The sequence below is a fragment of the Vidua chalybeata genome, chromosome 36 (genome assembly GCF_026979565.1).
Source record: "Vidua chalybeata isolate OUT-0048 chromosome 36, bVidCha1 merged haplotype, whole genome shotgun sequence".
Classification (NCBI taxonomy): Eukaryota; Metazoa; Chordata; class Aves; order Passeriformes; family Viduidae; genus Vidua; species Vidua chalybeata.
Window position 1 is genome coordinate 307,578 of NC_071565.1, and position 23,868 is coordinate 331,445.

The 23,868-nt window shown below is 49.7% G+C and overlaps 2 protein-coding genes across 5 annotated transcripts in view; one reads left to right on the forward strand and one right to left on the reverse strand.

Moving 5' to 3' along the window:
• The window catches only part of AP4M1 (adaptor related protein complex 4 subunit mu 1), a 27,239-nt gene continuing 3,371 nt past the window's right edge, over nucleotides 1-23,868 (reverse strand). Inside the window, exons 1-17 of one of the 4 annotated variants that reach the window (XM_053968580.1) lie at nucleotides 22,208-22,266; nucleotides 21,736-21,972; nucleotides 21,371-21,428; nucleotides 19,710-19,804; nucleotides 16,361-16,467; nucleotides 15,731-15,827; nucleotides 14,874-14,984; nucleotides 13,961-14,041; nucleotides 13,094-13,156; nucleotides 11,393-11,459; nucleotides 10,407-10,460; nucleotides 8,745-8,851; nucleotides 5,962-6,053; nucleotides 4,695-4,739; nucleotides 4,525-4,575; nucleotides 2,792-2,909; nucleotides 1-1,833 (exon numbers count right to left, since the gene is read on the reverse strand). In XM_053968580.1, coding sequence (XP_053824555.1) covers nucleotides 1,651-1,833; nucleotides 2,792-2,909; nucleotides 4,525-4,575; nucleotides 4,695-4,739; nucleotides 5,962-6,053; nucleotides 8,745-8,851; nucleotides 10,407-10,460; nucleotides 11,393-11,459; nucleotides 13,094-13,156; nucleotides 13,961-14,041; nucleotides 14,874-14,984; nucleotides 15,731-15,827; nucleotides 16,361-16,467; nucleotides 19,710-19,804; nucleotides 21,371-21,428 — 1,329 coding nt within the window. In that variant the 5' untranslated portion in view covers nucleotides 21,736-21,972; nucleotides 22,208-22,266 and the 3' untranslated portion in view covers nucleotides 1-1,650. Of the gene's footprint in view, nucleotides 1,834-2,791; nucleotides 2,910-4,524; nucleotides 4,576-4,694; nucleotides 4,740-5,961; nucleotides 6,054-8,744; nucleotides 8,852-10,406; nucleotides 10,461-11,392; nucleotides 11,460-13,093; nucleotides 13,157-13,960; nucleotides 14,042-14,873; nucleotides 14,985-15,730; nucleotides 15,828-16,360; nucleotides 16,468-19,709; nucleotides 19,805-21,370; nucleotides 21,429-21,735; nucleotides 21,973-22,207; nucleotides 22,267-23,868 lie in introns of those variants that run through there. The other 3 variants (XM_053968581.1, XM_053968579.1, XM_053968582.1) reach the window with 3 other exon arrangements.
• MCM7 (minichromosome maintenance complex component 7) overlaps nucleotides 21,980-23,868 on the forward strand; it is a 16,685-nt gene continuing 14,796 nt past the window's right edge. Inside the window, exons 1-3 of the mRNA XM_053968578.1 lie at nucleotides 21,980-22,097; nucleotides 22,237-22,316; nucleotides 23,184-23,348. Coding sequence (XP_053824553.1) covers nucleotides 22,067-22,097; nucleotides 22,237-22,316; nucleotides 23,184-23,348 — 276 coding nt within the window. The 5' untranslated portion in view covers nucleotides 21,980-22,066. The remainder of the gene's footprint in view (nucleotides 22,098-22,236; nucleotides 22,317-23,183; nucleotides 23,349-23,868) is intronic.

Genomic DNA, 23,868 nt, shown 5'->3' on the forward strand with positions numbered 1-23,868 from the left:
TTCCTTCCCGGACTCTTTTATTTGGGAATTTCGCTGGAATTTTGTGGGAATTTCGGGATTTTCCCCAAAATTTTCAGGCTTCCCACTTTTCCTTCTCTTCCCACCCAATTTTGGGAACAGAATCCCGAATTTTCCACCTTTTCCCCCAGTAAAAACACCACGACTCTGCCATTCCGGGGCCACTTTTTTGGGGAATTTCTCTGGAATTTTGTGGGAATTTCGCTGGAATTTTGGGCTCCCATCCCAAAAATTTTGGGCTTCCCACCCTCCCTTCTCTTTCTGCACTTTCTGAACCCAAAATCCCAAATTTCCCCCCCCTTTTTCCCCCTTTTTTCCCCAATAAAAACCCCGACAATTTCGCTGTTCCGGAGCTGGGTTTTTCAGGAATTCTGATGGAATTCCACTGGAATTTTGTGGGCATTTCGGGACCTTTTCCCAAATATTTTGGGCTTCCCACTCCTCCTCCTCTTCCCACACAGTTTTGGGAACAGAATCCTCAATTTCCTGAATTTCCCCCCCTTTTTTCTCCAATAAAAACCCAACAACTCCGCCGTTCCGGGGCCGTTTTTTTGGGGAATTTCGCTGGAATTTCTTGGGGGTTTTACTGGAATTTTGCTGGAATTTCTCGGGGATTCCACTGGAATTTTGCTGGAATTTCTCGGGGATTCTGCTGGAATTTCGCTGGAATTCTGCAGGAATTTTGACGGAATTCCGCTGTAATTTTGCTGGAATTTTTTGGGGATTTTGCTGGAATTCCGCTGGAATTTCTCAGGGATTTCTCGAGGATTCCGCTGGAATTCTGCTGGAATTCCGCTGGAATTTCCCGATTCCACTGGAATTTCTCGGGGATTTTGCTGGAATTTCTCAGGGATTTTGATGGAATTTCGCTGGAATTTCACTGGAATTTCGCTGGAATTTCGCTGGAATTTCTCTGGAATTTCTCGGGGATTTCGCTGGAATTTCACTGGAATTTCTCGGGGATTTCTTGGGGACTCCGCTGGGATTTTGTTGGAATTCCCCGGGGATTTCCCTGGAATTCCTCGGGGATTTCTCGGGGACTCCGCTGGGATTTTGCTGGAATTTCTTGGGGATTTCTCGGGGATTTCTCGGGGATTTCACTGGAATTCTGCTGGAATTTCACTGGAATTTCTCGGGAATTTCTCGGGGACTCCGCTGGGATTTTGCTGGAATTTCTCGGGGATTTTGCCGGAATTTTGCTGGAATTTCTCGGGGATTTCGCTGGAATTTCTCGGGGATTTTGCTGGAATTTCTCGGGGATTTCGCTGGAATTTCTCGGGGATTTTGCTGGAATTTCTCGGGGATTTCGCTGGAATTTCTCGGGGATTTTGCTGGAATTTCCCTGGAATTTCTCGGGGATTTCTCTGGGATTTCCCTGGAATTTCTCGGGGATTTCTCTGGGATTTCTCTGGAATTTCTCGGGGATTCCGCTGGAATTCCGCTGGAATTTCTCGGGGATTTCTCGGGGATTCCGCTGGAATTCCGCTGGAATTTCTCGGGGATTTCTCGGGGATTTGGCTGGGATTTCTCGGGGATTTCTCGGGGATTTGGCTGGAATTTCTCGGGGATTTGGCTGGAATTTCTCGGGGATTTGGCTGGAATTCCTGGGGGATTTCCCGGGCATTTCCCGGCTCACAGGCGCAGCACGTAGGAGTGGCTGTGGCTGCGGTAGCGCACCCAGCGCGGCGCCGGCGGCCCCGAGAGGCGCAGGAAGCGCACGCGGAGCCCCGAGCAGGAATGGGCCGGGAGCTGGAAGGAGCCGTGGGCAGGGCCCAGCTCCAGGCGCCACGCCCGGCCCAGCCCCGCCACCTCCAGCTGCAAAACCCCACACACCATCAGGGAACGGCATTTTTGGGGGATTTGGGGGATTTTGGGGATTTTTTGGGATTTTTGGGGGATTTTTGGGGAAGTTTTGGGGATTTTTGGGGATTTTTGGGGATTTTTTGGGGATTTATTGTGATTTTTTTGGGATTATTTGTGATTTTTTTGGGGCATTTTTGGGATTATTTCTCATTCTTTGGGATTTCTCGGTGTTTTTTGGGGATTTCTCGGTGTTTTTTGGGGATTTTGGGGAATTTTTGGAGGATTTTTGGGGATTTTTGGGGGATTTTGGGGGATTTTTTGGGGATTTTCAGTGATTTTTTTGGGATTTTTTTGGGATTTATTGTGATTTTTTTTGGGATTATTTGTGATTTTTTGGGGAATTTTTGGGATTATTTCTCATTCTTTGGGGTTTCTCGGTGTTTTTTGGGGATTTTTGGGGATTTTGGGGGATTTTTTGGGGATTTTCAGTGATTTTATTGGGATTTATTGGGATTATTTGTGATTTTTTGGGGAATTTTTGGGATTATTTCTCATTCTTTGGGGTTTCTCGGTGTTTTTTGGGGATTTTTGGGGATTTTGGGGGATTTTTGGGGTTTCTGGGAGCTGGAAGGAGCCGTGGGCAGGGCCCAGCTCCAGGCATTTTTGGGGAATTTTGAGGGGATTTTGGGACTTTCCAGGGGGAATTTTGCGGGGGATTTTGGGGATTTTTGGGGGGCATTTTTGTGGATTTTTTTTGGGGGGGGAATTTTGGGAGGGTTTTGGGGGGAATTTTTGTGGATTTTTTTGGTGATTTTTGGAGAGGTTTTGGAGGTTTTTTTGTGGATTTTTGGGTTTTTTGGGGGGGATTTTTCTGGGGGAAATTGGGGGTTTTGAGGGGAATTTTGGGGATTTTTGGGGGATTTTTGGGATTTTTTTGGGGGATTTTGGGGATTTTTTTGGGAATTCTCACCTTGAAGAGGGCGGAGAGCTGGGAGCCGCCCTGGATTTTGGGAATTTCCCAGCGGATGCTCCGGGAGCCCAAATCCAGCTCGGCCGCTTGGTCGGGGCTGCTCAGCTCCTGGGAGAGGCTGGGGGCAAAATTCCCCAAAAAATCCCAAAATTCCACCCCCAAATCCCAAAATTCCAGCTTGAAATCCCAAAATTCCAGCTCCAAATCCCAACATTTCATCCCAAAATCCCAAAATTCCTCCCAAAAATCCCCCAAAATTCCACCCCAAATCCCAAAATTCCCCCCAGATCCCAAAATTCCTCCCCGATCCCAAAATTCCCCAAAATCCCAAAATTCCCCCCAAATCCCAAAAGTCCTCCCCAAAATCCCAAAAAATCCCCCCAAATCCCAAAATTCCACCCCAAAATCCCCTAAAATCCCCTCGAGATTCCCAAAAATTCCCTCAAAATTCCCTCAGATTCCACCACAAAATTCGGGATTCCATCCCAAAATTCCCCCCCAAATCCCAAAATTCCACCTCAGATCCCAAAATTCCCAAAAATCCCCTCGAGATTCCAAAAAAATCACCCAAAATCCCTCAAAATTCCCTCAGATTCTGCCCAAAATTCGGGATTCCATCCCAAAATTCCCCCCCAAATCCCAAAATCCTCAAAAATCTCCTTGAGATTCCCAAAATTTCATCCAAATCCCTCAAAATTTCCTTGGATTCCACCCCAAAATCCAGGATTCATTCCCAAAATTTGGGATTCAATCCCAAAATTCCCCCAAATCCCAAAATCCCCCCAAAAATTCCACCAAAACCCCTCAAAATTCCCCCAGAATTCCCCAAAATTCCCCCCCAAATTCCCTCCAATTCCACCCAAGATTTGGGATTCAGCCCCAGAACCCCAAAATTCCCAAAAAAATCCCCAGAATTCCCAAAAAATTCCCCAAGATTCCCAAGAATTCACCCAAAATAGCTCAAAATTCCCTCAGATTTTGCCCAAAATTTGGGATTTAATCCCAAAACCCCCCCCCAAATCCCAAAATTCCCAAAAATCCCCTTGAGATTCCCAAAATTTCATCCAAATCCCTCAAAATTCCCGTGGATTCCACCCCAAAATCCAGGATTCATTCCCAAAATTTGGGATTCAATCCCAAAATTCCCCAAATCCCAAAATCCCCCCAAAAAATCCACCAAAACCCCTCAAAATTCCCCCAAAATTCCCCCCCAAATTCCCTCCAATTCCACCCAAGATTTGGGATTCAGCCCCGGAATCCCAAAATTCCCAAAAAATTCCCCAAAATTCCCAAAAAATTCCCCAAGATTCCCAAGAATTCACCCAAAATAGCTCAAAATTCCCTCAGATTCTGCTCAAAATTTGGGATTTAATCCCAAAATTCCTCCCCAAATCCCAAAATTCCCAAAAATCCCCTTGAGATTCCCAAAATTTCATCCAAATCCCTCAAAATTCCCGTGGATTCCACCCCAAAATCCAGGATTCATTCCCAAAATTTGGGATTCAATCCCAAAATTCCCCCAAATCCCAAAATCCCCCCAAAAATTCCACCAAAACCCCTCAAAATTCCCCCAGAATTCCCCCCAAATTCCCTCCAATTCCACCCAAGATTTGGGATTCAGCCCCAGAATCCCAAAATTCCCAAAAAATTCCCCAGAATTCCCAAAAAATTCCCCAAAATTCCCAAAAATTCCCAAAAAATTCCCCAAAATTCCCCAAATTCCCCGAGCCCACCTGGAGACGCCTTTGGGCACCGGGAGCTGCAGGCAGACGTTGACGGCTTGGCTGGGAATTTTTGGGGGAAAATTCGGGAATTTGGGGAGAATTTGGGAATTTTGGGAGTCCCAGAGGGCTGAAAATTCTGGGATTCTCCCAGAAATTCCCAAATTTTCCCCGAATTTCACCTTTTTGGGGGGAGGTCACAGCGGAGCTTCAAATAAAGGCGGATCCTGGGGGGGAAAAACCAAAAATTGGGGAAAATTCTCGGAAATTTGGGAGGGAAATCCCCAAAAAAATTTGGGAATTCCCTCAGGGAGGTGGGGAAGGGGAAAATCCCCCCAAAAAAAACCCAAAAATTTGGGATATTCCTGAAAATTCAGCCCAAAAATGAGGGAAAATTCCTAAAAGTTGGGGGAAATGCAAAAAATTTGGAAAAATCCTTAAAAATCACCCCAAAAATCACAAAAAGTCACAAAAAACAAAAACAAAAACAAAAAAAAAAACACACACAAAAAAAAAAAAAAAGCAGGAAAAAATCCCTAAAAAAAAAAAAACCAAAAAATCCCAAAAAATCACAGAAAAAAAAATCCCAAAAAATCACCGAAAAAAATCCTGAAAAGCCAGAAAAAAATATCCTCTAAAAATCCCTAAAAAAATCCCCAAAAAAGCAGGAAAAAAAAATTTTAAATCCCACAAAAAACAGGAAAAATCCAAACAAAAATCCCCAAAAGCAGGAAAAAAATAATAAAAAAAAAAAATTAAAAAATGTCAGAATAAAAATTTAAAATCTCTATTAAAAATCACCAAAAAAAATCCTAAAAAAGCCTAAAAGAAAAAAATCCCCCCAAAAAAAACCCAGGAAAAAATCCTGGAAAAAAATCCCCCCAAAAAACCAGGAAAAAAACCCAAAAAACGGGAAAAGAACCCCAAAAATTCCCCAAAAAGTCCCAAAAAACTGGAAAGAAATTCTAAAAATCCCAAAAAACACGGGAAAAATCCCCAAAAAAGCCAGGGAAAAATCCCAAAAAAACCCTCTAAAAATTCCCAAAAAACTGGAAAAAATTTTTTAAAAAATATTTTAAAGAATCCCCAAAAACAGGGGAAAAAATGTCCAAAAAACAGGAAAAAAAACCCAGAAAACCCCCCAAAAAAATCCCCCAAAAAGTCCCAAAAAACGGAAAAAAATTTTAAAAATATATTTTAAAAATCCCCCAAAATACCAGGAAAAAAATCCCCAAAACACCAGGAAAAAATCCCAAGAAAACCCAAAAAAAAAAATCCTCCGAAAAAGTCACAAAAAACTGGAAAAAAATTTAAAATATATTTTTTAAAAATCCCCCAAAAAACAGGAAAAATTTCCCAAAAATTCCCTAAAAAATTCCCAAAAATTCTCTAAAAATTTCCCAAAAATTCCCTAAAAAATCCCCAAAATTCCCAAACCCCGGGTCCCACCTGCCGCCGGGCTGGGCGTCGGCGCTGGGGAAGAGGCGGAAGGGCAGCGGCGTCGGGAGCTCGTCCTCCACCTGGTACTGCATCAGCGTCATCTGCGCACGGCATCCCAGAATTGCCCCAAATTCCCAACATTCCCCAGATTCCCAAATCCCAAAATCCCCAAAAATCCTCAAAAATCCACAAAAATCCACAAAAATCCTCAAAAATCCTCAAAAATCCACAAAAATCCTCAAAAATCCACAAAAATCCCCACAAATTCCCCCAAAATTCCCAAAATTTCCCCAAAATTCCCCAAAAATTCCCCAAAATTCCCAGAAATCCCCAAAAATCCTCAAAAATCCTCAAAAATCCCCAAAATCCTCAAAAATCCTCAAAAATCCACAAAAATCCCCAAAATCCTCAAAAATCCCCCAAAATCCTCAAAAATCCTCAAAAATCCTCAAAAATCCTCAAAATCCCAAAAATCCCCACAAATTCCCCCAAAATTCCCAAAATTTCCCCAAAAATTCCCCAAAAATTCCCCAAAATCCTCAAAAATCCTCAAAAATCCTCAAAAATCCTCAAAAATCCACAAAAATCCACAAAAATCCTCAAAAATCCCCAAAAATCCTCAAAAATCCACAAAATCCACAAAAATCCTCAAAAATCCACAAAATCCCCAAAAATCCTCAAAAATCCACAAAAATCCACAAAAATCCACAAAAATCCTCAAAAATCCCCAAAAATCCTCAAAAATCCACAAAAATCCACAAAAATCCACAAAAATCCTCAAAAATCCTCAAAAATCCACAAAAATCCCCAAAAATCCACAAAAATCCTCAAAAATCCCCAAAAATCCTCAAAAATCCACAAAATCCCCAAAAATCCTCAAAAATCCACAAAAATCCTCAAAAATCCTCAAAATCCCAAAAATCCCCACAAATTCCCCCAAAATTCCCAAAATTTCCCCAAAAATTCCCCAAAATTCCCAAAAATCCCCAAAAATCCCCAAAAATCCTCAAAAATCCCCAAAAATCCACAAAATCCTCAAAAATCCTCAAAAATCCTCAAAAATCCTCAAAAATCCTCAAAAATCCACAAAATCCCCAAAAATCCTCAAAAATCCTCAAAAATCCTCAAAATCCCCAAAAATCCACAAAATCACCAAAATCCCCAAAATCACCAAAATCCCCAAAAAATCCCCCAAATCCCCCAAATCCCCCAAATCCACAAAATCCCCAAAAATCCTCAAAAATCCCCCAAATTCCCAAAATCCCCCCAGTCCCGGGGGTTCGGGGTCACCCTGGAGCTTCCCAGGGGGGAGTTTGGGGATAAAAGGGGAAATTCCGGCTGGAAATTGACAGAATTGCCCCAAAAAATCCCAAATACTCCCAAAAAATCCCAAAAATCCTCAAAAATCCTCAAATATCCCTAAAAATCCCCCCAATCCCGGGGGTTCCGGGTCACCCTGGAGCTTCCCAGGCGGGATTTTGGGGATAAAAGGGGAAATTCCGGCTGGAAATTCACAGAATTGCCCCAAAAATTCCCAAAAAATCCCAAACACTCCCAAAAAAATCCCAAAAAATTCCCCAAATCCCCAAAAATCCCCAAATCCCCCCAAATCCCCAAAATCCCCCAATCCCGGGGGTTCGGGGTCACCCTGGAGCTTCCCAGGGGGGATTTTGGAGATAAAAGGGAAATTCCGGCTGGAAATTCACAGAATGGACTCCAAATCTCCCAAAAAATCCCAAATATTCCCAAAAAAATCCCCAAAAATTCCCAAAAATTCCCAAAAATTCCCATAAATTCCCAAAATCCCCCCAGTCCCGGGGGTTCGGGGTCACCCTGGAGCTTCCCGGGGGATTTTGGGGATAAAAGGGAAATTCCGGATGGAAATTCACAAAACTGCCCCAAAAATTCCCGAAAAATTCCCCAAATTTCCCCAAAAATTCCCAAATCCCCAAAAAATTCCCAAAAATCCCCAAAATCCCCAAAATCCCCCAAATCCCCCCAGTCCCGGGGATTTGGGGTCACCCTGGAGCTTCCCAGGGGGGAGTTTGGGGATAAAAGGGAAATTCCGGCTGGAAATTCACAGAATTGCCCCAAAATCGCCACAAAAATCCCAAATATTCCCAAAAAAATGCGCAAAATTTCCCAAAAATTCCCCAAATCCCCAAAATCCCCCCACCTCTCCGGGCTCGGGGCAGAGGCGCAGCACACAAAAATCCCATTTCCCCCCGATCTTCCCCCGAAGGGCTCGGATCCCCTGGAATTCCTGAATCCCCGAATCCCAGAATTCCCAAATCCCCAGATTCCCAAATCCCTGAATCCCGGAATTCCCAAATCCCTGAATCCCGGAATTCCCACCTCTCCGGGCTCGGGGCAGAGGCGCAGCACACAAAAATCCCATTTCCCCCCGCTCTTCCCCCGAAGGGCTCAGATCCCCTGGAATTCTCAAATCCCCAGATTCCCAAATTCCCGAATCCCGGAATTCCCGGATCCCCACCTCGCCGGGCTCGGGGCAGAGGCGCAGCACACAAAAATCCCATTTCCCCCCGCTCTTCCCCCGAAGGGCTCGGATCCCCCGGAATTCCCAAATCCCCAGATTCCCAAGTTCCCAGAATTCCCAAATTCCCGAATTCCCAGAATTCCCACCTCCCCGGGCTCGGGGCAGAGGCGCAGCACACAAAAATCCCATTTCCCCCCCGCTGTTCCCCCGAAGGGCTCGGATCCCCTGGAATTCCCGAATTTCTGAATTCCCAAGTTCCCAGAATTCCCAAATTCCCAAATTCCCGGATCCCCACCTCTCCGGGCTCGGGGCAGAGGCGCAGGACGCGCGCGGCGCTGAACTCGGCCAGGCTGACGCAGCTGTGGAAGGAGCACTCGTCCACGCGCACCGCCGCGCCGTAGCCTGCGGGGAACGTTCCGGAATGTTCCGGGAATTCCGGAGCATCCAGGGGGGTCTCAGGGGGCTTTGGGCCGGTTAAAGTGGGTTTGGAGGGGGGAAAAAAATGGAATTTTGGGGGGCAAGAAAGGGTTAAAAAGTGACGGGAAGGGGAAAATTTGGGCATTTTGGAGAATTCCAGAAAATTCCAGAAAGTTCCGGGGGGTCTGAGGGGGCTTTGGGCCGAGTAAAGTGGGTTTTGAGGGGGGAAAAATGGAATTTTGGGGGGGGGGAAGGGGAAGATTTGGGAATTTTGGCGAATTCCAGAAAATTCCAGAAAGTTCCGGGGGGGGGTCTCAGGGGGCTTTGGGACAGTTAAAATGGGTTTTGAGGGGGGAAAAAAGGGGAAAAATGGGATTTTGGGGGGTAAAAGGTGATGGGAAGGGGAAAATTTGGGAATTTTGGAGAATTCCAGAAAATTCCAGAAAGTTCCGGGGGGGTCTCAGGGGGCTTTGGGCCATTTAAAGTGGGTTTTGGGGGGGGGGGGGGGAAAGGGGGAAAAATGGGATTTTGGGGGGTAAAAAGGGGGATGATTTGGGAATTTGGGGGAAATCTGGGAATTCTGGAAAATTCCAGAATGTTCCGGGGGGTCTGAGGGGGCTTTGGGCCATTTAAAGTGGGTTTTTAGGGGAAAAGGGGGGGGGGGGGATGGAATTTTTGGGGGGTAAAAAGGATTAAAAGGTGATGGGAAGGGGAATTCCAGGAAAATTTGGGAATTCCAGAAAGTTCGGGGGGTCTGAGGGGATTTTGGTCTGAGTAAAGTGGGTTTTGAGGGGAAAAAAGGGGAGAAAATGGAATTTTGGGGAGTAAAAAAGGATTAAAAGGTGATGGGAAGGGGAAAATCCGGGAATTTTGGGAAAATTCAGGAATTCCGGAAAATTCCAGGAAGTTCAGGGGGGTGTGAGGGGATTTTGGGCTGTGTAAAGTGGGTTTTGAGGGGAAAAAGGGGGGAAAATGGGATTTTGGGGGGTAAAAAAGGATTAAAAGGTGACGGGAAGGGGAAAATTCGGAAATTTTGGGGGGATTTTAGGAGAATTTTTGGGGACTTGGGGAGAAATTTGGGGAAATTTAAGGGAATTTTGTGAGGTAAAAGGGGCCTGGAAGGGGAAAAAAAAGTGGATTTGGGCAGATTTGGGGATTTTGGGGGAAGATTTTGGGGATTTGGGCTCCTGGAGGGGATTTTGGGGAGGATTTTGGGGAAGATTTTGGGGATTTGGGCTCCTGGAGGGGATTTTGGGGAGGATTTTGGGGATTTGGGCTCCTGGAGTTGATTTTGGGGAGGATTTTGGGGAAGATTTTGGGGATTTCGGCTCTTGGAGGGGATTTTGGGGAGGATTTTGGGGAAGATTTTGGGGATTTGGGCTCCTGGAGGGGATTTTGGGGATTTGGGCTCCTGGAGGGGATTTTGGGGAGGATTTTGGGCTCCTCAGGGATTTTGGGGAGGATTTTGGGGATTTTGGGCTCCTGGAAGGGATTTTGGGGAGGATTTTGGGCTCCTCAGGGATTTTGGGGGGGGTCTCACCCCTCAGCTCCGATTTTCCCACACAAAATTCCTCCGTGAGGCCGATCCGCAGCTCTGGGGGAGCAAAGGGGGGTCAGGGACCCCAAAATCCACCCGGGACCCCCCAAATTCCACCCGGGACCCCCCAAAATCCACCCGGGACCCTCCCCAAATTTTTGGGACTTTCCAAAACCTCCTGGACCCCAAAATTCCCTCACAATTCCCCCAAATTCCCTTTTCCCGCTCTTTTTTCCCCTTCCAGGACCCTTTCCCCCCCCCTCATGAAATTCCCTTTAAATTTCCCAAAATTCCCCCAAATTCCCTCAAAATTCACCCCAAATTTTTGGGACCCTCAAAAATCATTCCAGGACTCCCAAAATTCCCTCAAAATCCCCTAAATTCCCTTTTCCTGCTCTTTTTTCCCCTTCCAGGACCCTCTTCCCCTCACGAAATTCCTTTTAATTCTCCCAAAATTCCCCAGAATTTCCCCCCCCACCCTGCAAATTTCGGTTATTTCCCTCCCAAAATTTCAATCTTTACCCCCAAATTTTTGATTTCCCCCCCTCAAAATTTGGAATTTTTCCCCTCAAAATTCTTTTTTTCTCCCCCAAACCCCCCGAAAATTTTTTCTCCCCCAAAATTCAATTTCCCCCCCCCCTCAAAATTTTATTTCCACACCAAAATTTCGATTCCCTCCACCCCCAAAATTCAGATTTTCTTCCACAAACCCCCAAAATCTCAACTTCTCCCTCCCAAAATCGGCTTTCCCCCCCGCGAAAATTTCAATTTTTCCCCCCAAAAACCCCTACAATTGCTTTTTTCCTCCCCAAACCCCACAAAATTTCGATTGCACCCCCTCCCAAATTTCAATTTTTCCCCCCGAAATTTCAATTTTTTCCCCTCCCAAAATTGTATTAGCCTCCCCTCCCTCAAAATTTCGATTTTTTTTCCCCCCAAAATTTCAATTTTTCCCAAAAATTTGTTTTTTTCCCCCGAATTGCCCTCACCGGTGCCGGGGGGCAGGAAGGACTTGAGGCGGATCTCGCCCTGCACGTCCACCTTCAGGGGGGAGCCCTGCCCACACCAAATTTGGGGGTTTTTTGGGGCAGAAACCCCAAATTTGGAGATTTTTTGGGGTTTTTTTTTGGGCCTGGGGGGGTTTGGGGAGGATTTGAGGGGGGTCAAAAAAATTTGGGGGGGTTTGGGGTGGGGTTCAAGGAAATTTGGGGGGGATTTGGGGGGGTCAAGGAAATTTGGGGGGGATTTGGGGGGTCCTGAGGTGGATTTGGGGGGGGTCAAGGAAATTTGGGGGGTCCCGGGGGGTTTGGGGGGTCCTGGGGTGGATCTGGGGAGGATTTGGGGGGGTCAAGGAAATTTGGGGGGGGGGTCAAGGAAATTTGGGGGGATTTGGGGGGGTTTGGGGGTCCTGGGGTGGATTTGGGGAGAATTTGGGGGGGGGGTCAAGGAAATTTGGGGGGGATTTGGGGGGTCCCAGGGGGTTTGGGGAGGATTTGGGGGGGGTCAAGGAAATTTGGGGGAGATTTGGGGGGTCCCGGGGGGTTTGGGGGGTCCTGGGGTGGATTTGGGGAGGATTTTGGGGGGGTCAAAGAAATCTGGGGGAGATTTGGGGGGTCAAGGAAATTTGGGGGGGATTTGGGGGGCCCCAGAGGAATTTGGGGGGGGTTGGGGGGGTTGAAGGAAATCTGGGGGGGATTTGAGGGGTCCTGGGGTGGATTTGGGGAGGATTTGGGGGGGGTCAATGAAATTTGGGGGGGGCTTGGGGGGGTTCGGGGTTTTTTTGGGGTGCTGGGGTGGATTTGGGGGGGTCAAAAAAATTTGGGGGAGATTTGGGGAGGAACCGAGGGATTTGGGGGGTCCTGGGGTGGATCTGGGGAGGATTTGGGGGGGGTTCAAGGAAATTTGGGGGGGGTTGGGGGTCCTGGGTGGATTTGGGGAGAATTTGGGGGGGGTCAAGAAATTTGGGGGAGATTTGGGGGGTCGCGGGGGATTTGGGGGGTTCAAGGAATTTTGGGGGGTCCTGGGGTGGATTTGGGGGTCCTGGGGTGGATTTGGAGAATATTTGGGGGGGGGGGGGTCAAGGAAATTTGGGGGGGATTTGGGGGGTCCTGGGGGGTTTGGGGAGGATTTGGGGGGTGTCAAAAAATTTGGGGGGGATTTGGGGGGGGTCAAGGAAATTTGGGGGGGATTTGGGGGGTCGCGGGGGATTTGGGGGGTTCAAGGAATTTTGGGGGGTCCTGGGGGGTTTGAGGGTCCTGGGGTGGATTTGGGGAGAATTTGGGGGGGGGGTCAAGGAAATTTGGGGGGGATTTGGGGGGTCCTGGGGGGTTTGGGGAGGATTTGGGGGGTGTCAAAAAATTTGGGGGGGATCAAGGAAATTTGGGGGGGATTTGGGGGGTCGCGGGGGATTTGGGGGGGTTCAAGGAATTTTGGGGGGTCCTGGGGTGGATTTGGGGAGAATTTGGGGGGGGTCAAGGAAATTTGGGGGGGATTTGGGGGGGTCAAGGAAATTTGGGGGGGGTTGGGGGGGGGTTGGGGTTTTTTGGGTTTTTTGGGCTTTTTTTGGAGTTTTTGGGGGGGGGTTGGGGGATTTTTTTGGGGTTTTTTTTGGGTTTTTGGCGTTTTTTTGGGGATTTTTTTGGGGTTTTTTTTGGTTTTTTTGGGGTTTTTTTTGGGGTTTTTGGGCTCACGTTGGCGGCGATGACGACCGAGAGGCGCTCGATGACATCCACGAAAACCTCGGACCTGAGGGGCTGGGGAGAGTTGGGGAGATTTTGGGATTTTTGGGAATTTTTTTCCATTTTTTCAGGATTATTTGGGGATTTTTTTTTTTAAATTTAATTTGGGGGGATTTTTTTTTTTGAGATTTTTGGGGATTTTTTTGAGTATTTTTGTTGGTTTTTTTTTTTCCTTGAAACTTTTGGGATTTTATTGGGATTTTTTATGGAACTACGGAGATTTTGGGGGTATTTCTGGGGAATTTTTTTTAATTTTTGGGGGATTTTTTGGGATTTTTTGGGGGGGATTTTTTTGTTTCAGGTATCTTTTGAAGGTTTTTTGGGGATTTTTTTTTTTTATTTTTCAGGGGATTTTTGGGGGAAGTTTGGGGGATTTCTTGGGGATTATTTTGGGGACTTTTTTGGGATTTTTGGGGGGATTTCTTGGGGATTTTTTTTTAATATATTGGGGGAATTTTTGGGGGAAGTTTTGGGGAATTTTTGGGGTTTTTTTAAATTGTTTTGGGGATTTTTTGGGGGGAATATTTGGGTTTTTTTGTCGATTTTTTTTTTTTTTTTGTATTTTTTGGATTGCTCTGGGGATTTTTTTGGCATTTTTTGTGGATCTTTTTTTTTTAATTTTGGACTGGAATTTTGAGAATTTTGGGAATTTGGGGACATCGGGGGCGACTCTGGGTCGGATTTTGGGTGGATTTGGGCGAATTTTGAGCCAATTTTGAGCAAAATGTTCCCAGTTTTGAGCAAATCCGAGCGGGAATTTTGGGGGTTTTGGGCTGGAATTTCGGGAATTTTGGGAATTTTGGGAATTCCGGCTCCCACCTGGTCCCCCCGGGCTGGGGGGAGGGGTCTGGTGGCCGCCCCCCCCGGCACCACCCGGCTCTGCTGCGTCTCCGCCCCGAACTGGAAAACACCAAAACATCCGGGAATTCCGGGATTTCCCCGGGAATTCCGGGATTTTTCCCGGGAATTCCGGGTTCTTCCCGGGAATTCTGGGTTCTTCCCGGGAATTCCAGGATTTTTCCTGGGAATTCCGGGATTTCCCCAGGAATTCTGTTTTTCCTGGTAATTCTGGGTTTTCCCCGGGAATTCCGGTATTTTCCCCGGGAATTCCCTGTTTCCCCGGCAGTCCGGGTTTTCCCCAGGAATTATGGTATTTTCCCCGGGAATTCCGTGTTTTCCCAGGAATTCCGGGTTTTTCCCAGGAATTCTGGGTTCTTTCCGGGAATTCCGGTGTTTTCCCCGGGAATTCCGGTGTTTTCCCCGGGAATTCCGTGTTTTCCCCGGCAGTCCGGGTTTTTCCCCAGGAATTCCGGGTTTTTCCCAGGAATCCCGTGTTTTTCCCAGGAATTCCGGTATTTTCCCCGGGAATTCCGTGTTTTCCCCGGGAATTCCGTGTTTCCCCGGCAGTCCGGGTTTTCCCCAGGAATTCCGGGTTTTCCCCAGGAATTCCGTGTTTTCCCGGCAGTCCGGGTTTTCCCCAGGAATTCCGGTATTTTCCCCGGGAATTCTGGTATTTTCCCCGGGAATTCCGGTGTTTTCCCCGGGAATTCCGTGTTTTCCCCGGGAATTCCGGTATTTTCCCCAGGAATTCCGGTGTTTTCCCCGGGAATTCCGTGTTTTCCCTGGGAATTCCGGTATTTTCCCCGGGAATTCCGTGTTTTTTCCCCAGGAATTCCGTGTTTTCCCCGGGAATTCCGTGTTTCCCGGCAGTCCGGGTGTCCCGGGGACGCACCAGCCCCACGGAGCCCAGGTCCAGCAGGCTGAAGGCTTTGGGGCTCTCGGGCTCCGAGTGCACCAGGCTCCGCAGGATCTCCGCCGTCGTCGTCTGGATGTGCCCGGAATCCTGGAACGAACGGGGCAGAACCCGGGAGTCTGGGGGGAAATCCCGGGATTTGGGGGGAAATCCGGGAATTTGGGGGGAAATCTGGGGGGAAATGTGGGAATTTGGGGGGAAATCTGGGGGAAATGTGGGAATTTGGGGGGAAATCTGGGAATTTGGGGGGGGAAATCTGGGAATTTGGGGGAAAAGTACTGGAATTCGGGGGGAAATTCTGGGAATTTGGGAGGAAAAATCCAGGATTTTTGGGGGGAAATCTGGGAATTGGGGGAGAAAATCCTGGAAATTGGGGGGAAATCTGCAAATTTGGGGGAAAATCTGGGAATCTGGGGAAAATCTGGGAATCTGGGGGAAATCTGGGAATTTGGGGTGTTTTTGGGAGATTTTGGGGGATCTGGGGGGGTCCAGGAGACCCAAAATGGTCCCAGGACCCCCCAGGTTGGCCCCAAAGGAGCTTCCCAGTAACTCCCAGTTCATCCCAGTAACTCCCAGTTCATCCCAGTCCCTCCCAGTTCATCCCAGTGCCCCCAGATCCCCTCCCAGTCCATCCCAGTCCCTCCCAGTTTATCCCAATCCCCTCCCAGTCCCTCCCAGTTTATCCCAATCCCCTCCCAGTTTATCCCAATCCCCTCCCAGTCGCTCCCAGTTTATCCCAATCCCCTCCCAGTCCCTCCCAGTTTATCCCAATCCCCTCCCAGTCGCTCCCAGTTTATCCCAATCCCCTCCCAGTCGCTCCCAGTGCTCCCAGTTACCACCAGTTCCTCCAGCAGCTCCCCCACCAGTCCCAGGTTCATTCCCAGACTTTTCTCGCTCAGGGGGCCACAGAAATCCCGGAGCAGCGTCACCAGCCTGGCAACCAAAACCCCCAAATTCCAGCCCAAACATTCCCAAAATCCCCAGGAAAAAATTCCCAAAAACCCCGGGAAAAATATTCCCAAAACCCCCAGAAAAAATCCCCAAAAATTCCCTTAAATATCCACCAAAACCCCCAAATTCCAGCCCAAACATTCCCAAAATCCCCAGGAAAAAAATTCCCAAAAACCCCGGGAAAAAATTCCCAAAACCCCCAGAAAAAAAAATCCCCAAAAATTTCCTTAAATATCCACCAAAACTCCCCAAATTCCTCCCCAAGATTCCCCAAATAATTCCCTAAAAATCCCCTCCAAAATTCCTAAAAAATCTTGGAAAAAAAATCCCTAAAAACGAAGAAAAAAATCACAAAAAAAAGCCCCAAAAAATCACTGAAAAACCCCAAAATAATCACCAAAAAATCACCAAAAAAATCCCAAAAAAGGCCCAAAGATCCCCCCAGAAATTCCCCAAAAATTCCCCAGTTTTCCCAGCGCCTCCCCCTCCTGGAATTGCCGGAATTGTGGCTTTACCTGTTCAGGAACTCGATGACGGTGAAGGGGGAGGCGTCGCCCTCGGTGGTGGCACCGAAGAAGAGCCCCCCGTGCCTGACGTGGGCAAAGTGGAGCCCCCCGAGGGTCTGGGGGGCACAAAACTCCTCAGGGAGGCAAAAAAAATCCCAAATCCACCCCAAAAACCCCAAATCCCGAAAATTCCCGCAAAAATCCACCCCAAATCCCCAAAATTCCCATAAAAATCCACCCCAAATCCTGAAAATTCCCGCAAAAATCCACCCCCAATCCTGAAAATTCCCATAAAAATCCACCCCAAATCCTGAAAATTCCCGCAAAAATCCACCCCCAATCCCGAAAATTCCCATAAAAATCCACCCCAAATCCTGAAAATTCCCATAAAAATCCACCCCAAATCCTGAAAATTCCCGCAAAAATCCACCCCCAATCCCGAAAATTCCCATAAAAATCCACCCCCAATCCCGAAAATTCCCATAAAAATCCACCCCAAATCCTGAAAATTCCCATAAAAATCCACCCCAAATCCTGAAAATTCCCGCAAAAATCCACCCCCAATCCCGAAAATTCCCATAAAAATCCACCCCAAATCCTGAAAATTCCCATAAAAATCCACCCCAAATCCCCAAAATTCCCATAAAAATCCACCCCAAATCCTGAAAATTCCCGCAAAAATCCACCCCAAATCCTGAAAATTCCCATAAAAATCCACCCCAAATCCTGAAAATTCCCGCAAAAATCCACCCCAAATCCTGAAAATTCCCATAAAAATCCACCCCAAATCCCAAAAATTCCCGCAAAAATCCATCCCAAATCCTGAAAATTCCCGCAAAAATCCATCCCAAATCCTGAAAATTCCCGCAAAAATCCACCCCAAATCCCCAAAATTCCCATAAAAATCCACCCCAAATCCTGAAAATTCCCGCAAAAATCCATCCCAAATCCCAAAAATTCCCATAAAAATCTACCCCAAATCCAGAAAATCCAATGGAATTCCACAACAATCCACCCCAAATCCACCAAAATCCCCTCAAATCTACACAAAATCCGCCCCAAAAGCCCCAAATCCCCAAAATTCCCCCAAAAATTTATCCAAAATCCTGAGAATTCCTATAAAGATCCACCCCAAATCCCAAAAATCCCACAAAAATCCAATGGAATTCCTCAAAAATCCACCTCAAATCAACCAAAATCCCCTCAAATCTACCCAAAATCCACCTCAAAACCCCAAACCCTGAAAATTCCCATAAAAATTTTTCCAAAATCCTGAGAATTCCCATAAAAATCTACCCCAAATCCTGAGAATTCCCATTAAAATTCAATGGAATTCCACAAAAATCCACCTGAAATCCACCAAAATCCCCTCAAATCGACACAAAATCCACCTCAAAATCTCAAATCCTGAAAATTCCCACCAAAATTTATCCAAAATCCTGAAAATTCCCACAAAAATCCACCCCGAATCCCGAGAATTCCCATTAAAATCCAATGGAATTCCACAACAATCCACCTGAAATCCACCAAAATCCCCTCAAATCTACCCAAAATCCACCTCAAAACCCCAAATCTTTAAAATTCCCATAAAAATCCACCCCAAATCCCACAAAATCCACCCAAAGTTCATTAAAAAAAAAGTCAAATCCCCAAAATTCCTTTAAAATCCCCCAAAATCCAGAAAAATACCTCAAATTCCTGCAAGTCCACCCCAAATTTCCTCTCAAATCCCTCAAAAATCCCACAAAATCCACCCCAAATTGCCACAAAATCCCTGAAAATCCCCCCAAATCCCACAGAATCCCCTCAGGACCCCCAGAATCCATCCAAAATTCCCCGTCCAAAAAAATTCCCTAAAATCCACCCCCAAAATCCCCAAATTTCCCCGAAATCCCTCATAAAAATCCCTCATAAAAATCCCGCCAAAATCCCCTCAGGAAAACCCAAAATCCCCTCAAAATTCCCCTCAAAAATTCCCCTCAAAACCCCACCAGGAGCCCCAAAATCCCCTCAGTACCCCCCAAAATTCACCCCAAAATCCCACAAATCCCAAAAAATCCCCAATTTCTCCCCAAATCCCCTCAGAACCCCCCAAAATTCCCCATAAATCCCCTTCAAAATCCCCCTCAGAATGCCCCCAAATCCCCCTGAAAATGCCCCGAAATCCCCCAAATTCCTCCCAAAATCCCCCTAAACCCCTTCCAGGACCTCCAAAATTCACTCAAAAATCTTCAAAACCCCAAAAATCCCCCAGTTTCTCCTAAAATTCCCTCAGAATCCCTCAAAATCCCTCCCAAATCCCCTCAAAACTCCCCAAAATCGCCCCCAAATCCTGCTGACAATGCCCCAAAATCCCCTAAATCCCTCCCAAAATCCCCCAAAAACCTCCCCAAAACCCCTCCAGGACCTCCAAAATCCACCCAAAACCCCCCAAATTCCACAAAATCCCCCAATTTCTCCCAAAATCCCCTCAGAACCCCCCGAAATTCCCCATAAATCCCCCTCAGAACCCCCTCAGAACGGCCTCAGAACTCCCCAAATCCCCTCAGAACGCCCCCAAATCCCCCTCAGAACTCTCCAAATCCCCCTGAAAACGCCCCCAAATCCCCCTAAAACCCTTCCAGGACCTCTAAAATCCACTCAAAAATCCCCAAATCCCCCAATTTCTCCCAAAATTCCCTCAGAACCCCCAAAATTCCCCCTAAATCCCCCTCAGAACCCCCTCAGAACCCCTCAAATCCCCCTCAGAACTCCCAATAATCCCCATGAAAACGCCCCAAAATCCCCCTAAACCCCTTCCAGGATCCCCAAAATCCACTCAAAAATCCTCAAAACCCCAAAATCCCCCAATTTCTCCCAAAATCCCCTCAGAACCCCTCAAAATTCCCCCTAAATCCCCCTCAGAACCCCCTCAGAACGACCTCAGAGCCCCCAAATCCCCTCAGAACGCCCCCAAATCCCCCTCAGAACGACCTCAGAGCCCCCCAAATCCCCCTCAGAACGGCCCAAATCCCCATGAAAACGCCCCAAAATCCCCCTAAACCCCTTCCAGGATCCCCAAAATCCACTCAAAAATCCTCAAAACCCCAAAAATCCCCCAATTTCTCCCCAAATCCCCTCAGAACCCCCAAAATTCCCCCTAAATCCCCCTCAGAACCCCCTCAGAACGCCCTCAGAGCCCCCCCAAATCCCCCTCAGAACTCCCCTTAATCCCCCTGAAAACGCCCCAAATATCCCCCAAATCCCCCCCAAATCCCCCCCAAAAGCTCCCCCAGCCCCCCCGGACGGCGGAAGATTATTGGATTTGCCCGAAATTCCGGGGATTTGCCCGAAATTCCGGGGATTTGCCCCAACTGACCAGGAACACCGGGGGCTGCTCCCCGCGCGCGGCCGAGACCCCGCGGTGGAAGAGCTCCGTGACGTCACGCGGCGCGCGGGGGGGGTCCCCGCGGACTGGGGGGGGGGTCAAGGAAATTTGGGGGGGATTTGGGGGGTCCCAGGGGGTTTGGGGGGTCCCAGGGGGTTTGGGGGGGTTCAAGGAAATTTGGGGGGGATTTGGGGTGTCCCGGGGGGATTTGGGGGGGATTCAAGGGGGATTTGGGGGGGATTCAAGGAAATTTGGGGGGATTTGGGGGGTCCCGGGGGGATCTGGGGGGGATTCAAGAAAATTTGGGGGGGATTTGGGGGGGGGTCAAGGAAATTTGGGGGGATTTGGAGGGTCCCAGGGGGATTTGGGGGGATCAAGGAAATTGGGGGGGATTTGGGGGGGTTCAAGGAAATTTGGGGGGATTTGGGGGGGTTTGGGGGGGGTCAAGGAAATTTGGGGGGGATTTGGGGGGGTTTGGGGGGGATTAAAGAAAATTTGGGGGGATTTGGGTGGGGTTTGGGGGGGTCAAGGAAATCTGGGGGGGATTTGGGGGGTCCCAGGGGGGATTCAAGGAAATTTGGGGGGGCTTTGGGGGGGATTCAAGGAAATTTGGGGGGATTTGGGGGGTCCCGGGGGGATCTGGGGGGGATTCAAGAAAATTTGGGGGGGATTTGGGGGGGGGTCAAGGAAATTTGGGGGGATTTGGAGGGTCCCAGGGGGATTTGGGGGGATCAAGGAAATTGGGGGGGATTTGGGGGGGTTTGGGGGGGGTCAAGGAAATTTGGGGGGGATTTGGGGGGGTTTGGGGGGGATTAAAGAAAATTTGGGGGGATTTGGGTGGGGTTTGGGGGGGTCAAGGAAATCTGGGGGGGATTTGGGGGGTCCCAGGGGGGATTCAAGGAAATTTGGGGGGGATTTGGGGGGGTTCAAGGAAATTTGGGGAGATTTGGGGGGGTCCCGGGGGGATTTGGGGGGGGTTCAAGGAAATTTGGGGAGATTTGGGGGTGTCCCAGGGGGTTTGGGCGGGGTTCAAGGAAATTTGGGGGGTCCTGAAGGGGTCAAGGAAATTTGGGGGGATTTGGGGGGGGTTGGGGGGTCCTGGGGGATTTGTGGAGGATTTGGGAGCATTTGGGGGGGTCAAGGAAATTTGGGGGGTGCCGGGGGGGATTTTGGGGGGCTCAAGGAAATTTGGGGGGATTTCGGCGGTCCCGGGGGCATTTGGAGAGGATTTGGGGGGTCCTGGGGGGATTTGGGGGGTCCTGGGGGGGGTTGGGGGCTCCTGGGCGCTTTGGGGGGATTTGGGGAGGGTTTGCGGGGGGGGCAAGAAAATTTAGGGGGTCCTGGGGGGGTTGGGGGAAATTTGGGGGGTCATTTGGGAGGGGATTTGGGGGATCCTGAGGGAGGATTTGAGGGGGGGTCAAGGAAATTTGGGGGGGTTTGGGGAGTTTTGGGGGCAGTTGGGGGGGGTCAAGAAATCTGGGGGGGTTTTGGGGGCTCCTGAGGGGTTGGGGGGCATTTGGGGAGATTTGAAGGGGATTCGGGGCAGATTTGGGGCTCCTGGGGGGGTTTAGAGGGTGCCGAAGGGGTTTTGGGGAGGATTTGGGGGTCCCGGGGTGGATTTTGGGGGGATTTGGGGCTGTTTTGGGGGATACAATCCCTGTGGATCAGGGGGTCCCCCTTGGAGCTGAGGATGAAGAGCTGGGAAAGCATCTGAGGGGGGGAGGGGGAAAAAAGGGGATCAGAGACCCCAAAATCCCCCCAAAATTCCCCCCAAATTCCCCCAAATCCCCCCAAAACTGAGCCCCCACCCCCAAATCTGAACCGCCAAAAACGGAGCCCCCCTCAAAGCTGAATCCCCCAACCCCTGAGGCCTCCCCCAGCCTCCCGAGCCCTCCAACCCCTCCCCGCCCCCCAAAATCCCCTCAGGACCCCCCAAAAAATCCCAAAATCCCCCCAAAAAAGCGACGCGGCCCCTTTAAGAGGGGGCGTGGCCAAGCCCCTCCCGGGCCCCCCGAACCTCCGCGCCGGTTCCCGCCGCCGCCGCGCGCGCGGTCCCGCCCACCGTGGGCGTGGCCTCGCCGCACGTGGACGCCGCCGCGCCTTCCTATTGGCTGATCTATCCCCGCCTCCGCGCGTCCTCTGTCATGATTGGCCGGGCGTTGCCGTCACGCGGAGGGTGGCCCCCGCGTTTTGATTGGCCGGCCGGCCGTCACGTGGCTGCCGGTTTTTCGCGCCACTCGCCGTGAGGGGACGGCTGTGGCGGGAAAAGGGGGGAAGCGGCCGTGAGGGAAAATCGCGATCGTGAGGGGAATATCGCGACAGAGAATCGCGGCAGGAGCGGCCGCGACATGGCCCCGCGCGACTACGACAGCGAGAAAGGTTTGGGGGCAGCGGCGGGCGCCGGGACTCCGTTATCGACCCATTATTGGGACCCCCCTCGATTATCAGGATATCGCCCCGATATCGCGACCCTTCCTCCCGTGTCTGACCTTCCTCTCTCGCGCTGTTTCCCCCTCAGAGAAGGCGAAGCGATTTTTTCAGGAGTTTTACCGGGATGGACCCGACGGGCACAAGGAATTCCCGTACCGGGAGCAGCTGGTGAGCGCCGGCATCCCCAAATTTACCCGAAATCTCCTCAAATCCCCTCAGATTTCACCCTGAAGCCCCCAAAAAGTCCCAAATCCCCTCCCACCCCTACAAATCCCATCCCAAATCACCCCCAAAAACCCTTCCCACCCACCCCAAACCTCCCCAAACTCCCACAAATCCCCCTAAACTCCCTTCCAGCATCACAAATCCCCCAAATCCTCCCCAAATCCCCTCGAACGCCTTCCAGCCTCCCCCAAATCCGCCCAAGACCCCCATTTTCACCTCCGAATCCCCTTTTTCCCCCAAACTCCCATTTTTCCCGCCAAACCCCCTTTTTCCACTCCCCAATCCCCATTTTCCCCCCAATCCCCATTTTCCCCCCAATCCCCATTTCCCCCATACTCCCCATTTCCCCCATACTCCCCATTTTCCCCCCAATCCCCATTTTCCCCCCAATCCCCATTTTCCCCCCAATCCCCATTTCCCCCATACTCCCCATTTCCCCCCATACTCCCCATTTCCCCCATACTCCCCATTTCCCCCCAATCCCCATTTTCCCCAATCCCCATTTTTCCCCCAATCCCCATTTTTTCCCCCAATCCCCATTTTTCCCCCCAATCCCCATTTCCCCCCAATCCCCATTTCCCCCCACACTCCCATTTCCCCCCACACTCCCATTTCCCCCCACACTCCCATTTCCCCCCAATCCCCATTTTTCTCCAATCCCCATTTTCCCCCCAATCCCCATTTTCCCCCCAATCCCCATTTTCCCCCCAATCCCCATTTCCCCCCAATCCCCATTTCTCCCCAATCCCCATTTCCCCCCGATCCCCATTTCCCCCAATCCCCGTTCTCCCGACCCTTTCCCTTCCCCAGACGGCGCTGGCCCGGCGGGAGCAGGTGGCCCTGTGGGTGGCCCTGGACGACGTGGCCGAGGACGAGCCCGAGCTGGCCGAGGCCGTGGTGGACAACGCCCGGCGCTACGGCCGCGTCTTCTCGGACGCCGTGCACGAGCTGCTGCCCCTCTTCGGCTCCACTGAGGTCGGGGAGCCCCGAGTTTGGGGTTTTGGGGTGTCCTGGGTGGGTTTTGGGGGTCATTTTGGTGATTTTAGGGGGTTTTAGGGGGTGCTGAGGGGTTTTAGGGTCATGGGAGGTCAATGTCCGGTGCTCCGGCCGCGTCTTCTGGGACACTGCCCACAAGCTGCTGCCCCTCTTCGGCTCCGCTGAGGTCGGGGAGCCCCGAGTTTGGGGTTTTGGGGTGTCCTGGGTGGGTTTTGGGGGACGTCTTGTGGGTTTTGGGGGGTTTTGGGGGGGTTTAGGGTCATGGGGGGTCAATGTTTGGCACTCCAGCTGCGTCTTCTTGGACCCTGCCCACGAGCTGCTGCCCCTCTTTGGCTCTGCTGAGGTTGGGGAGCCCCGAGTTTGGGGTTTTGGGGTGTCCTGGGTGGGTTTTGGGGGCGTTTAGGGGATTTTAGGTGGTCCTGAGGGGTCAATGTCCGGCACTCCGCTGAGGCCAGGGAGACCCAAATTGGGGATTTTGGGAGATTTTGGGGGGGTTTAG